This window comes from Schistocerca gregaria, chromosome 2 (assembly GCF_023897955.1).
Source record: "Schistocerca gregaria isolate iqSchGreg1 chromosome 2, iqSchGreg1.2, whole genome shotgun sequence".
In the NCBI taxonomy this organism is placed as follows: domain Eukaryota; kingdom Metazoa; phylum Arthropoda; class Insecta; order Orthoptera; family Acrididae; genus Schistocerca; species Schistocerca gregaria.
This window is the reverse complement of record NC_064921.1, coordinates 234,292,664-234,309,415: the sequence shown is the minus strand read 5'-3', so window position 1 is coordinate 234,309,415 and position 16,752 is coordinate 234,292,664. Positions and strand designations below refer to the sequence as shown.

General features: G+C 43.9%; 1 protein-coding gene across 2 annotated transcripts in view; it reads right to left on the bottom strand.

Moving 5' to 3' along the window:
* Positions 1-16,752, bottom strand: part of LOC126336764 (chromosome transmission fidelity protein 18 homolog) — a 443,331-nt gene that overhangs the window by 274,089 nt on the left and 152,490 nt on the right. For both annotated transcript variants that reach the window (XM_050000773.1, XM_050000774.1), the window contains exons 16-17: positions 11,598-11,747; positions 1,632-1,762 (exon numbers count right to left, since the gene is read on the bottom strand). In XM_050000773.1, coding sequence (XP_049856730.1) covers positions 1,632-1,762; positions 11,598-11,747 — 281 coding nt within the window. The remainder of the gene's footprint in view (positions 1-1,631; positions 1,763-11,597; positions 11,748-16,752) is intronic.

Below are 16,752 nucleotides of genomic sequence, written 5' to 3'. Positions count from 1 at the left end.
CATAAGCTGTTGCTTATTAAATTTTCCAGCCAAGTCAATCTCAATTGCTCTCAATGACTTGTAAACAGGAGCACTGCGCGACGATATCCACGTCGCAAAGGCATTGCAGAGGCACGTTAACACACAGAGAACGTAGCAACCAACACGCAGTGAACGCCCAGAGCTTCTGCAATCCTCGACGTTCACAGGCATTGTCACCCAACTCTGTCTGGCGCGCCGTATTCCTCGCCACTGGCGCCACTCATCGAGAAATTCGACGCTACCGTCTCCATGGCAACGGATGGTGTTTCTATTTTTATTTTGCTTAGATACGTCAGTTTGAACTTTCACGCTGTGTCTGTAGATGGCAGTTTAGCGATTGTATAACCAATTCTACTGTTCGTTCAAGCACGTTTGTAATTATCTTTTCCGGATGCAAAGTAATTACTACTACAGTCAGCTTACATTTATATAATCATTCAAATCACATTTTATTTGTGTCTAGACTGGTATTTTACGTTTTCACGTACGGCATAACCATATATTAAGCCCTACTGGCTCCTGATGATGTCAAATGGTTCAAATGGCTCTGAGCACTATGGGACTTAACTTCTGAGGTCGTCAGTCCCCCAGAACTTCGAACTATTTAAACCTAGCTAAGCTAAGGACATCACACACATTTATGCCCGAGACAGGATTCGAACTTGCGACCGCAGCGGTCGCGCGGTTCCAGAGTGTAGCGCCTAGAACCGCTCGGTCACAACGGTTGGACCGATGAGGTCATGCAGCAGGCGAGGGACGGAGCTTTCACTTTATAACGCGTAGCGCTTTGAAGCTATTTAGATGTTGCCGGGAGGGGGGTGTCTTCAGATATTCGTCAGTGATCAGCTCGTCATATCTGTCCACCACTTAATGGTTCAGAAGCCCTTTCCGTTTTATTATATTGTATATCCATATTTTATTACGTAGATAAATTGTATAATATTGGTACCTATTACTGTATAAGGAAAATTACTTTTTCCTTCCAGAGACATGGTCTGAAGATGATGTATATATGATCGAAATCGTATACCATTTACTTGTAATTTTTAATAAAAGAAATTGTGATCAAGACTGATTACTTTTTCAGACCCATTCCTTGTTGCGTTCTCTGGTGACTGCTACAACGCTCATCTTGGATATCGTGTTTCCACTTTTGAAATGTTACACCCATCTCCTCGCATTGCTGTCAGCCAAGCAGACATATCTCCAAGAGCACGCTGATGGCTGAGGTGGATTTAAGCAGCACATTTTCCCTCTTTAACAAGGAATAAAATGACAGAACGCTATCGAAACGAAACATTGATGTCGGCCATTTTGGAAGTACTGCTTGTGGTCATCTGACAGGCGCTCGTCACATTATGGTAATATGTGAAATAAAGTATTTAGATTACGATGTCACAGTAGTTTTATTACATTTTTAGAACTGGAATTTTAACAATTTGTTGCTCAAGACTTTTAGTATGGCCCTCGTAAGTCACAGAAGAGGAGGCTTGCACGAGATAGACTGGCTAGGAGAGCTGCTTCAAACCAGTCTTCGGACTGAACACAAAAACAACATGAGTGACTACTACCATCAAAAACAGTAAAAAAAAACCTGTAAAGATACTTACGGATCCAAGTTGTATTCATAAGCGCCGACAGGAGTTCTCTCTTGTACGTAGTTGAGATTATAATCGATCATGATTCCAATAACGTTGTCCAACTCTTGCTTTTCCGATTTACTGTACAGCTGAATGTTGACCTGAAGGAGAAAAGGAGATTAATTCACTTCTGCTGTTTGCAGTTCACTGATCAATGGAGATGTTGGCAGTTGTGAATACTGCCGAACCATTCGTTTACTAAAACACGGTTGCAAAATACTAACAAGAATTATTTACAGAAGAATTGAAGACTTGGCAGATAACGACTTTTGAGAAGATAAGTTTGGATTCCTGAACACGTGAAGCAGTACTGACTCTTTGGCTCAGAAAGTGGGCTAAAAAAAGGGGAACCTATTTTTACAGCATTTGTAGATTTGGCGAAAGCTTTTGATACTGTAGCCTGGACCACACACCGAAATTTTGAAGGTGGCAAGGATAAAGTACAGGGACTGAGATGTTATTTACAACTTATACAGAAACGAGACATTAAGTATAAGAGTCAAAGGACAGGAAAGAGAAGCAGTAGTTAAGAAGCGAACGAGACAAGGTGGTACCCTACACCCCATGTTATTCGATCTGTGCAGGGAGCAGAAACAAACACTCTGCGGTTTGCCTAGGACCAAGAACTTCGAAGAGCGGTTGAACTGAATGGATGGTGTCTTGAAAAGAGATAATAAGATAAATGTCAATAAAAGTAAACCAAGGGTAGTAGATCTTAGTTATATTAAACCAGGCGATGATGAGGAAATTAAATTACGAAAGGAGACATTAAAAGTAATAGAATAATTTTACAATTTGGGCAATAAAAAAACTGATGATGGGCCGAAGTAGAAAGGACATAAAATGCAGACTGGCAATAGCAATCTAATATCCATTTGAGTGTTGGGAGGTCTCTTCTGGTGGTATTTGTATGGAGTGTAGACTTGTATGAAAGCGAAACATGGACGATAGGCAACTGAAACAAGAAGAAGGAAGAAGCTTTTGAAATGTGGTGCTGTAGAAGAATACTGAAGATTAAATGGGCAGATCGAATAGGTGAGGAGTCGCGGAACTGAACTGGGGAAAAAAGAAAATTATGACACAACCTGACTAAAAGAAGGGATGTGTTGACAGAACACATTCTAATGCCGGCCGGAGTGGCCTAGCGGTTCGAGGCGCTACAGTCTGGAGCCGCGCGACCGCTACGGTCGCTGGTTCGAATCCTGTCTCGGGCATGGATGTGTGTGATGTCCTTAGGTTAGTTAGGTTTAAATGGTTCTAATTTCTAGGGGACTGATGACCTCAGAAGTTAAGTCCCATAGTGCTCAGAGCCATCGGAACCATTTGAACATCCTAACGCATCAAGCAATTATCAGTTTTATAATGGAATGAAGTGTAGGGAGTAATGATTGTAGAGGGATACCGGGGGATGAGTTCAATATGCAGATTCAAGTGGATGTAGCCTGCCGTTGGGATTGATAGGTATTCGGCTTTATCCGGGCATGTCGGGCTTTTTACGGCTTTGTCCGTCCAATTACACTGTCGAAATAAAAACGGTACACCCTTTTAGGGTTCAAAAAATGGTTCAAATGGCTCTGAGCACTATGGGACTTAACATCTATGGTCATCAGTCCCCTAGAACTGATAACTACTTAAACCTAACTAACCTAAGGACATCAAACACATCCATGCCCGAGGCAGGATTGGAACCTGTGACAGTAGCAGTCGCGCGGCTCCGGACTGAGCGCCTAGAACCGCTAGACCACCGCGGCCGGCACCCTTTTAGGGATTTCCAGATCAGTATAGTTTTATTACTGCAACAGTACATTTGGAGTACAAATCAATAGCATGAGCGATTTTGAGGTACCATCAGGTATCGACCCATGCTGAAACAGCAATATCAGTACATGGCGGCAATTCAGGAACTGACTCTGGCATCCAGTCGATCGTGCAGATGGCGAATGCTGTCCTGGGATACGTTATGCCACGTGTGCTCGACCTGTTCACATAGTTCTGTAAGAGTTGGTGGCTGACGAGCCACACTAGTCATTGTAGGCCCATCATATCTCCCACATGCTCATTTGGAGACAAGTCCGGAGATCGTGCTGGTCAGGGAAGTCGCTTCGCGTCTTGCAGAGCACGATGATTTTCTTGGGTAGTGTGTGGGTGAGCATTATCATGTTGGAACAATACATTATCTTCCTGTTGCCAGAATGGCCAAATAACGGGCCCAACAATATTCTGCACCTACGAGCGCTGATTAAAGTCTACTCCAGAAATACTAAAAGTGAACGAGAGTTGTAGCTTATCGCAACCCAGACCCTAAGAACTGGGATGGGGCCAGTTTGTCTTGAATGAATTCACTCTAAGAGACAGGGCTTACCAGGTCTACGTCGTACGCGGAAACGACCACCACTTGCGTGCAGGCTGAATCTCCTTTCATCGCTGAAGACCACGTCGCGCCATTCCACCTTCTCTGGGCGGCGCCTGTCGAGCCGTGCACGTCAACGCTGTAGCCTGAGTGGAAGACGCGCTAGAGGTTTCCATGCCCGTAGTCCCACTGCCAGTAACCGGATCATTCCAGTACGTGTTGACACGTCTGGGCTCACAAACCCTCTCATCTCTGCTGTGGTAGCTGCGAGACCTGCCACTGCTACCCTTATAATACGACGACACTGGCGAGCACCTGTGCTGCGTGGACGTCGAGAATCACCTCGACGCGTGTACGAACGTTCACGTGACCACTGATACCAGCATCGTTACACAACGGACGCAACACGTCCAATTTGTGTGGAAATTCACCGAAAGGATCATCCCGCCATTTCAAACTACCTCATTTGGCTGTAGGAGGCACGAGTGCGTCTCAGTGGCATGGTTGCCTGCTTGCTTCACATGTCTGCACCACACTGAGCCTTCTGGCTGTGATCGTTCCCTTTACAGGGGAGACACAGATGGCGCTCTTGTAGTTGTGCCGCTACGCTACGTTGGAACCATTATCAGCACATCTACTACGGGGTGCGACAATAAAATAATGAGACTGATTTTCTTTGCATGATATGGCAACCCTGCAAGCTTGGGTTGGAACAATATCTTTGACCTTGGTCTATAATCTGCTTCTAGTCCAAGTGGCACATCGATGCAACTGCTCAGACGTGAGTTGTGCTGTAATAGGTTAACACGTGTTTGTGTCTCTCATCACGCAAATGGAACCACATAATATTGCGCAACGGTATGCCATTTCTTTTAGCGTTAAATTGGGTGAAAACGCGACGACAACTTACGGTAAGCTTCAGAAGGCTTTTGGAGACGAGGTTATATTTTTTGTTGGCATAAAATGTTTAATGAGGGCAGAACGAATGTTGAGGATGAAGACCGCAGTGGACGAGCATCGACCTCACGGACGGATGTCAACTTGGCCAGGGTGCGTGAACTCGTTCGATCTGATCGAATATTATCCGAGAAAATGATTGCAGATGAACTGAACATCAATCGAGAAACGGTTCGTCTAATAATAACTGAAGATCTTGGTATGAGAAAGATTTGTGCAAAAATGGTCCCCAAAAATCTCACACCACAACAGCGAGAAACACGGTAAAATGTGGCAGCCGATCTGTTAGAGCAAACGGAAATCAATCCAGAATTGTTGAGCCGTGTTATCACTGGTGATGAAAGTTGGTTTTTTCAGTACTACCCAGAGACAAAACGCCAAAGTTCGCAATGGTGCTCAAAGGGATCAGCCAGACCAAAAAAAGCTCGCATGTCAAAGTCAAAAGTGAAATGTATGCTTCTGTGCTTCTTTGATTCCAAAGGAATTGTCCATGAAGAGTGGGTGCCTCCTAGACAAACAGTTAACCAATGTTACTACAAAGAAATTTTAGAAAAACTTCGTAAAAGAGTTCTTCGTGTCCGTGCCAACATTGTTGATAATTGGATTGTGCACCGCGATTATGCACCATCTTCAAACAACACAAGATGTCCGAAAAGCTGTGACGAGGGTCTTAGAGGATGTTACTGAAGATGAGTTCCAGAAATGTTACCATCAACGGCAGAAGCACCGGAAGAAGTGTGTGCAATCAGAATGGAACTACTTTGAAGGAGCAACATTTTTTTTCACATCAGTCTCATTACTTTATTGTCGCACCTCGTACTGCTCAGGTGACATATGTCGTCATCAGATCAAAATCGACGTCGTCTTTCCAGGTCAACCATTTTTTTTTTCCCCGCAGTGTATATGCAAGTCCTGCTCGTCCGACTTTTGATAGGCTTTTCGATCATAACCACGCTACGCGCAGAGCAAGCGAGGCAAAGTAGAACATGCTGATCAGCCGATGCTCCCCCGCCCCCGCCACACCACTCTCACGCGTTGCTTCCGCACGACTTGACAAACTGTAGAGCAAAGGAGAATTACACATGGTCCAGTCATGTTAATGTGACCACTGCCTGTATTGGACATCAACGTGCCATAACCACTCACAAACGACAGGTGGCAGGACCAGCCGTGGAGGGTATACGAAGCATGTCAGGGGAACGCGGAAAAAGTGCAGTCGTTGTCGTAATGAGGAGAAGCATCGATTTACCGGAAACGCATCGATTTCCCTGCCGTCCAAAAGGGCACATCCATTGGCCTTCGGGACATGGGTGAAAGCATTTACGAAACCATTACGTTTCTAAACTGTTCGCGTGCCGCTGTGGTTAAAGTATACCGTGCAGGGCAGAATGGCACTATCCAAGAACCGGCACCGAGGCAACCGTGGCGCATCACGGGCCATAGATGACAGGGGCGAACGACGACCCGGAGTTGTGTACGGACAAGCAGGCATGCAACTGTTGAGGGACTGGCCACCCAGACGAACAAAGGTGTTACCAACAACGTCTCCTCAACGCCGTTCAGCGAACGTGGCTGCGTAAGGACCGTCGCAGCAGGCGCCTGGTTCATGAAATCGTGCACAGTACTGTTCATCGGCGACGAAAGTTGAAATCTACCCCCCAGTACCCCAACTGAACAAATGGTCTTTCCAGATGAATCACGTTTTTTGGTCCATCGGAGAGATGGTCGTCGGCGTGAAACGCCTGAAACTAAACACCCTGCAACAATCATCGGAAGGGTCCAGGCTTTAGGAGGGAGCGTTATCGTCTGGGGAGTGTTTTCATGGCATTCCTGGGTTATCTCGTCATTCTGCATAGCACAATGGATTGACCCAAGTATGCATCCATCCTTGAGGATCATGTCCTCCACTACACGCAGTGAGCCATGCACGGCTCATGTTCATGCCGTTCATTGCTTGACATCTTGTCTTTGCGATACTGCTGTCTCATTTCTTATTCGATTTACTGGCGTCACTCAGTTGCTGACTTGCCTGTCCGTGAGTGGCAGCAGCAGAGCTTATCGATAAGAGCACTGTCGTACTATATTTGGAGCGACCGCTAGTATTTCCGGGTCGTCGTATGTCGGGGAGTTGAGTCGGGTCGTAGCAGCAATGAGGTCCAGAATCGCTAGATCGTTGCCGACACACTTGACTAGAGAGGGGACTGCCTTGGTTGGTCGCTCGGTCGGTCGTCTCATCGGGCGACGTGTATTTGGCTGCCGACCACTTCTGGGTTCTCCGTGTGTGTCGATCAGTGATTCGTCCTTGTTGTTTCACAGTGACTGGTTTTAGTACTGTTCGAGTTGTTTGTGGAAGTGTTTTCGTGGAACCATATGTAGCTTGTGGTTTTGACTGAGCACCTATTTTAATGCTGTTTGCGTGCTGCATGTAGTCGGTCGCTCGAGACAGAGCAGCGAGGAAGTCTCTGCGTTTCGAGGTCAGGCCGGGATCGCTGGTGGCGTGCACACGCGGTCAGATTGTGAGGCACTAGTTGCGAGAGCTACACAGTTCGTTGCCCACGGAACCTGCACACTGAAGTTGAGTGAGCAAGTAACCTGTTATCGGTTGTTGCTTCCTGGGCCGTTCTGGCTAGCAGCAACGTATAGTGTGTTGGAGTCAGCGAAATTTTGCAGCCGTCTTCCTGTGTGGTGTTAAACTATTAAATTGGTTGTTACTTATCAGTGAAGTGCTCCAGCGGTATTTTCTACCTTGTGGCCGTTAACACCCCAGTTACCTGCTCTGTTCGTTAGCGTAGTTTTCCGGCAATGTGTTTTTCCTCACTGTGTTGATGCTGTCCGACATGGCGTGTAGTTCGACAGCCTTTTTTTCTTGAAAGCGATTATTGTGCCTTGGCTGTTCATAGACGCCAATTCTGAAGACATAATGCGGCTGGTATCTTCGTCCTTGGCTGATATTGGTCGGGCGGAAGGGAATTGACTACGTTCTTAGTCGATCCTTCAGCCATCCGTGGGTCGGGTTGCCATCCGATTATTTAGCCTTACTCTTGGCTGCCTGTCTCACGTCACCTTACATTAGAGCTACCTCCTCAGGCCGACCCTTTGAACACTTCTGAGCACCACGGCTCTGTTGGTTTTAGATTGTGATTTTCATTTTAGTCTGATGTACTGTGCAAGGCTTTCAGCCATCTCTTAATTTAATTGTTTTAATTTTAAGATAAGGCCTTCAGCTGACTTAAGGTTTGGAGATTGATTTGTTTAATAACTAAAATTTTGAAAGCTTGTTCTATCTGAAATTCTTGTTATCCAGGCCCTAAGTTCTGAGTTGTTCAATGTCCAGTGCGTGGCCTTCAGCCGAGTATTTACATGAAATATTTTTTTTTAAGTAAGGCCTTCAGCCACGTGTATTCTTTAAAGCAATTTTTATAACTTGTGTTTGGGCCTTCAGGTGGTTTTGGGCCTTCAGCCCAGGAGGTATCACAAGTTTTCTTAACTAGGCCTTCAGCAGTATTGTTTTAATTTGATCCTTTTAAGGCAATTTGTAATTAAGTGGTTCTTAGCAAAATAAAAGTCTGTGTGCAACTAACAGTAACTGATTATGGCCCCCCTCCACAACTATAAACTGATCCGCTCTATCCTGCGACGCCAGATTTCACGCAATTTTTTTTTTCGTCGTCACAATAGTATCTACCAGTTGGGCATTGCAACATGTCACACATCTCGCAATGCACATGCGTGGATCAAAGAGCACCAGGATGAGTTTACCGTACTCCCCTGGCGATAAAACTCCTCGGATTTAAACGCAGTCAAGAATCTGTGGGACCAGCTAGATCGGGCTGTTCGCGCCGTTGATCCTCAAACAAGAAACTTGGAGCATCTGACCATGGTACTGGAGTCGGCATGACTCTACATCCCTGTAGGTACCTTCAAACTCACTGGCCCTTATTCTACATGTCTCGCAGCGGTCCGCGCAGCAGAGCGTGGTTAGATCCAGGCTTTTGACAGATGGTGAGAGTAATGTGGCTGGGCAGTGTACTAATCTGCGCTGCACATTCGCTAGGTTTTATCAGTGAGCGGCGTAACAGAAAGACTGGACAAAACTTTTGTCCAATCTAAGTTCTCGGAATTTTAAGGCGACTATCACAGACACATCAAAATCAGGTGAAAGAATTTCGGGGAAAGATGAATAATATCCACACAATTACCGAAGACTACTTAAAAACCGGGAAATGTGAATCCAATTAAAGCACTTCAAGTGATGACATTGGCTCATGCTCCTATCTGGTAACAAACAGTAGGAACTGCAGATATTTTGTGTAGAAAAAAACTAAGCTGGATGAGAAACTCTTTGGTCAGTGACAAATTTTCACGAAATTAACGAAAAAGACATGTGACTGAAAAGCACAAAGTTACTGAATATCTGTTCGTGTTTCGTCCCAGAAACATTTATAACTGTTAATTTAATAAAGAACTATTAGTTTACTTTGACATAAAATTATCTTACGGAGAACACTGATCAATAAAAAGACTGACCACTTGTTCCAAAAATCACTCTGAGCACTATGGAACTTAACATCTGAGGTCATCAGTCCCCTAGAGCTTGGAACTACTTAAACCTAACTAACCTAAGGTCATCACACACATCCATGCCCGAGGCAGGACTGGAACCTGCGACCGTAGCAGCAGCGCGGTTCCAGACTGAAGCGCCTAGATCCGCTCGGCCACCGTGGCCGGCGACAGGTGACTGTTTTTTTTAAGGTTCATCTCACAAATAACTGGCTGTTACTGATTATTAATAATCGATTGGAGGTACCCAACTGACTATTTCGATTTGATATAGGTTGTCCGGCTTTTAGGACGAAATGTCTTCTTTCTTTTTACTTTTGGATCTGGCAATCCTAGTTGCGGTAGTCATGCAGATACGAAAAGACTTGCGCGGGAGAGACTAGGACGGACAATCACATGGAACCGGTCTTTGGACTGAAGACCACAACAAAACTGGCCGCCACGATCTAAGGATTTAACACCTATGGACTTATTACTGTGGGTTTCTCAGAAGTCTCAGATTTTTGTCAACAAGCCCACGACCACCCAAGCATTAAGTGTTGAAATTGAACAACGTATCAACGAAACATCAATATCCACTGCTCGATAAACTCTGGTATGTCTAACCTGTCCAGGAAATTCCTCATTTATTACTATATGACGTATAATAAATATATGTCCTCTTGCTGACCAGGTAAATTTGTGTATACCTTTCTCCCTAAAGAAACTACTGATATTTTTTAAATGTTTAAAGGTAGTAAAATCGTTGAATATTTTTTTCGTTTTCATTACATCCGTTTTCTCCAAATACGCCAATTATTTATGGTATAGGTATATTATTAATTCTGGCACTGAGATCTCCCATACGTAAAATCTGATTTTTATTGTATATGTTTAAGGTCACTTATAAATGTTTGTAGAAGGCCTTGAACTCGTCAATTTTTCCTTCTTCTGGGGCATAAAGTCCGATTATTCTTAGAATTCCTCTACAATGCGTTCATTTACATATTCATAGTCTAGCATTTTATTTTCCCATCTTCTATCAATGTAGATGGGAACATCTTTACTGGTTCTTTGTTACTGGTTTGCTCCGTTATAAAGCACATATAATCGTCTGAATAGTTGCAGATGTTTTCTTCTTTGTTTCCATAACTGGTTTGAAATCTATTTCTTCTTCTTTCAAATGTTTAGCTAATTCTACTTCCATAAGAGCAATTCCCCTAATGTTCCAAACGGCAACTTTCCAAGCTTCATCACCCCATTTTCTCTTGTTTGTATTTCCCACCTGTTTCCGAGGTCATACTGAGTACTGCAAGCACGTTTATTAAGTCCATGAATGGGGTAATTGCCTATCGCTGGTAAGACGTGTGATGGGACTGCCATCTCTGAGCTTTACCAGCCAAACCTCCAAACTCACATATGTGAGAATCTGATACAGAATTTCCTCTCTACTCGTCGTTATGGTTACTTCAATACTCGGTCGTCAGAGCCGCGTCTACTTGGCAGGCTACACCACTGGCACGTGAGGTTGATAGCTGAATGACAGATGCTGCAATTCGCGTCATCATCCCATTAGTATCGAAAAAGGAATGAAGGTATAAGGGAAGATTTAGGAATATATAACATAAAAGAAAGAAGGGAGAAAGATTCCCGGCAAACGCTCTAAATTATAAATACAGTGGAAGAAGAACTGTAGGAAGACATAGAAGAGATGGCCACCGTCACAGGCACTCTGTCCCATACATGCAGTGAACAAGATTAACGAAACACTACGACATTCGTGCAAAACTATTACTGAAAATTTCGGCAGAGGAGTGCGCTTCTGCCACGAAAGGTGTGGCGGCCAATTACCGGATGTTTTGTTTTATACTTAATTCTTAAATGTCTGCATTGAAAATGAATAAATGTTACAACGATTTGTTACAGAAAGAAACATCTTTTATCTACAATACAGATGTTGCTCTCCTATTGTGACATGTGACAGGCACGTGATGACAGAATTCAGCCGAAACCGCGACGTGCCAACAACAATTGGAAAGTAGGCGCTGGCGAACCTGGAAAAGCGTTACTTTGTGATGTGACTCACTCACCGGCCTGACCCTGGGCACGATGATGCGAAGCAGGTGCGGCAGCGTGTCCATGAGCAGGGTGTCCGCCTTGTAGTGGGCGCGGACCTTCACGTCCATGCCGCGCATCATCTCCGACACCAGCTGACGCGTCCGCGCCTCCTTCACGGACGCCTGCAATCAAAACATGGCCGCGTTTCTGAAACACAAACACACACACACACACACACACACTACGACGTTTCCGTCAGAAACGACACGTCAAATTCCCCACTGAGACTAGCATCCTTCAGGACAACGAAGCCAGTGGCTAGGATAAAGCCGCCGGCACGGGACAGCGGAATACACGTACCGGTAGTGTTGTTGCTAAGAAGGTGCGAGCTAACATACCATGGAGCGAAACCGATAGTCTGATGACAATTTGTGGTAATTGTTTGAAAGAAAAAAAAGTAAGTCATTCTTATTTTAGGACTACTATTTATGGTCATTTGAAAACAGTTGTTAAAATAGTAGAGAAAATCTACATCGTTTTAGTGGCCCTAGGTGACGTGCCCGCATCTCGTGGTCGTGCGGTAGCGTTGTCGCTTCCCACGCCCGGGTTCCCGGGTTCGATTCCCGGCGGGGTCAGGGATTTTCTCTGCCTCGTGATGGCTGGGTGTTGTGTGATGTCCTTAGGTTAGTTAGGTTTAAGTAGTTCTAAGTTCTAGGGGACTGATGACCATAGATGTTAAGTCCCATAGTGATCAGAGCCATTTGAACCATTTAACAGCGTGATTAACGAAAGAGCATGTTCACCACGAAATGGCGATCGTTTCTTAAAACTGGTACATTTTGCGTCAGTGGCTGCATTACACGACTAACCCGCACTATACTCGCACTTCTCTGTATTCGTTGCGGTGTTGCACTTTAAATTCATTTAATTCAGATATAACAATTGAGGGATTTGTGTTTGTACTCCTCTATTTCAACCGCTATAGTAAACTATTTTTTTATTGATTACAATTTATTTTACATACACCTGAAAAACGAATTGTCAAAAATTGTCTTCCGTCATGATCAATAACTGACCACTAATACACTTTCACTACTAAAAAAATAAAGTTTACCGATACTGAAAATCGGTGGTCTGTTCCACGAACCTAAGGAGAATCATGTTTCCATGTGTACCTACGATTTTCAAAGTTAAATTTTTGTTTGAACAGTGATTTTATACGGAGGACACTTACGGAAAAAAGCGTGTCAAATCAGTACCAAAACATTTTATTCTTGCGACAGCTAAAAACATGAAATACCGCACACAACGTTTCAACATTAAATTTCAAGATTGCTTTGAGATATCACATATCAATGTTTCCTACCATCTATGACGCTTGCTGAAGCATATACGCTCCACCAGACACAAATTATGTAAAAGACAGCCGCATGTCTCAAAATAGTCTCTGTGATGTATAACAAAACCCATTTAGTTATATCAGACGTTCTTGGAACGGAGAAGGTGATGATTTAACACGATTTTTATGGAACTGACGCACCGTATCAGCTATGAACACGAGCCTGATCGCTCACAAAAAAAACGATACGCGCGTACGACGTATTTGAGTGCGAGTCCTTTTCGGGGAAGTTAGAGGTCTGGTGCAAGTCTGTTTATTTCACGCCACTTCGGCAATCTGCGCATCGATGATGATGAAATAATGATGCACAAACCCAGTCTCGAACGCAGAGACTCCTCGACTGGTCGAGAATAGAACCCGAGGCCCCATGATCGACAATATGCAACGCTAAACACAAGGACACTAGCCGCTGACGATCGCTCACAACCTTCTGTACATCTACCCCCACGGTCCACTGTATTTTTCTCCCCATTCTGAGAGCTTTTCGCTAAATGGTAGCACTAGACAGGTATAGGAGACTGCTGTCCCAACGCTCAAAACTGCTCATTACTATAGTGGTACACAGTTATGTATTCCACCAACCAAGAAAGTGCAAAAACCGACAACTTATCCAAAATTTAAGTAACACTTCTTCAGTTAAAATTACTGGGATACCATTGTAATCGGTAGGTACATTTGTAACGTAACACAACACGATAAATAATACTCTTGTATTCATTCAGCCAAGGTGTTTTAATTTACAGTATTTCAGACAGTGGTATTACGATATGACACGCCCAGTTATCCAGTCTGTCGTTGAGACACTAAAGCCCTTTCCCCATTACAGCAATTAACTCTAGTTGCTTTATTTATTTTAAGTTTGAAAAATCAAATCACAGAAGACAGGAAGAGTGTAGCTAACAAGGTACAAAGGTGCATACAAAAAAAGCACGTAATCGTAAGTATGTATCCAGACTTTCTCGTCAAATTGAGGTGATTACTTCTTATCGGGAAATCAGCCGAGCGGCGTTTAGACAGGTTTCTTACTAGTCAACTTCTGCCTATTTTCGCCAGAAGATGATAAGCAAAAAACCTGTTGAAATGTCGCGCGAAACGTAATTATTGGTCGACTTATTTCCCGAGAAGAATTCATCAGCATAAAACCTAAGAGTCACAAAGTCAGATCTGTATGCATTCGATTACGTATTAGGGACAAAGTGTGGAAGTTGAATCGCTGGACGTATAAAGCCCTAAAGTGCATTCTTCTGTAAGTGCTAATGGCTTCGCAGCGACAGTTTGGTAAGCAGTGTTTCCCTACAGAACAATGAGACAGACAAATCTGCCGCAGTTTGTGCTCATCCTGTTTGAGAGTGGTCCGTATTCTACAGTGTGAGTCAAAACTCGAGGTTCCGCAGTGACACAGAGAAATGTATGCAGGGTAGTCAAAACAATCTGAAAAGCTTGTAACAGTGTTACAGGGTAGGTTGTGCTGAGAAATTACTGTTAAGGAAAAAATTCGAAATGTTGCGCCGTTTCAGGGTTAATTACCGTTGAAGTTCGCCAATCAGGCCGATGTGCGAGCAATTCAAGCGGCCCGCCATATAAAATTACAGCAGTGGCCGTTGTTCTCGTGGCTTGGATAATAGCGCACAACAGTGATCGGCGTTTGGCTTGAGTTTGATCCTTACTACCGTTCCACGTTCAATTTCTTTTTCGCACACTTGTTCGGTTTTAGGAAACCAAACGTATAACACGTTTGCCGACATTGTCTCTGGCGGGCCGCAGGAATCTGTACGCGCAACGGCTCGAGTGGCTAACTTCGAATCGAAGTACCTCGGAAACGGCGCAAACATAGATTTCTTTCTAAACAACTATTTCTCAGCGCACACTATCCTGCAACATATTGAGAAGTCTTTCAGACGTTTTCTCACCACCCTATGTAATAATGTATGCATGTGTGTATGTGTGTGTGTGTGTGTGTGTGTGTGTGTGTGTGTGTACATATACATACAGGGTGAGGCAGCTAAAGCATAACACACCTTGTATCTCCCCAACCGTAATAAGTACACAGATGCCTTTTCGACAGTGAATTGCAGGGACAAGGGCTATTTGAACACATCTCATTTCATGTTTGTGCTATTTTTTATTACACAGATATGAGGCCATCTTTGATTTTTTTAAAAAATGGAACCCTATGTTGAATTTTAGCGTAACATTATGGGCTTAAAAAGTCGATTTCAAATATGCGTATATCATAATATTTAGGCGAATAGTTTTTGAGACACAGATATGTTCTCGTATCGTGTTCGTCCTTCGAAACGGCATTGTCCAATGCGACCTTTCCTGTTCTGTAGAGCACACGGCAAACGTCGCGAGTCCGTCCTTACACAAACACGGCCATTTACACCATAATAGTAATACATACTGCGATATTTTGCACAGAAATTAACTGACGATGTCGCGCAAGTACTATTCAGTTATTTGACAACTGTGATACCAAAACAGTAAACATACAGTATTAAAATACTACAAGATGTTAATACATTTTAAGTAACTGAAATACAAATGTAAATGAGGAGGCCTTTATTGGTCACAATTATTTCGTACGTATTTGTTTTTTATTTGAAAATATTTACTATTGATCACAATACGAAGCAAAGACACACAAAGATGCTAAATACATACTGTACATGATACAAAACTTTACTGAAGCATGTGCTCAAAATGCTTCCCCTCTGCTGCAATACACATTTGTAGTCGCCGTTCGAATGATTTGTGAACGGCTGCGAGGTGTCACGTGAGGTATCAGCGCACGCTTCGATGATACGTTGCTTCACAACGTCTGGCGTAGTTGCTATTTGAGCATACACTTTATGTTTGATTGCTCCCCACAGAAAAAAAAAATCAAGAGAGGTCAAATCAGGAGACCGGGCTGGCCACAACTTCAGCACGCCGTCCTATCCAACAATCCGGGAACTTTTCGTTTAACAGCTCTGTAGCCACACGGGAAGAGTGATCAGGACTGCCGTTATGTCGGAACCACATGCACTGACGCGTAGTTAGTGGTACCTCTCCAGCAAAATGGGCAGAACGTTTCGCAGGAACTGCGCATAGTTATTGCCATTTAGTATACCCGGAATGACGTACGGCCCCACAATGACATTTACGACGATGCCGACCACACATTAACAGTGCACGGTAGCTATTGCTCTACCTGTCGAAGCCAATGAGGGTTCTCTATTTACCAATAATGCATATTATGCAAATTCACATTACCGTGGATGGTGGAAGTCGCTTCATCAGTAAAAAGCATCCGTTGCAAAAACGTTTGATCATCTTGTAGGCGCTGCACAACAAACCGGCAAAATTCCTGGCGCCGTTCGAAATCCACACAGGAGAGTGCTTGATGTCATGAGAGATGAAATGGGTGAAATCTATGGCGGTGTAATATCATCACCATCATCGTTATGTTTTATGCTACGTTATCTGATCAAAGCTATCTGGACACCTATTAGTGAACATTAATGTGGGGTGTGCCCACCCTTCCTTTATGGCGGCTTGAGCTCAGATGGCGACACTTTCAATGATGTGTCTGAATGTCTATAGAGGAATGGCAGCCCATTCTTCCTCAAGAGCCGGAAACAGAGAAGGTACTGATGTTGGACGTTCTAACTAATGCAAAAGGTATTGCATTGGGCTCACATCGTTACCCTGGGCAGGCCAGTTCATTTCAGAGATGATGATGTTCACAAACTGTTGCCCCACAGATGCTGTTTTACGACAATGTGCACATGATAGAAATGATCATC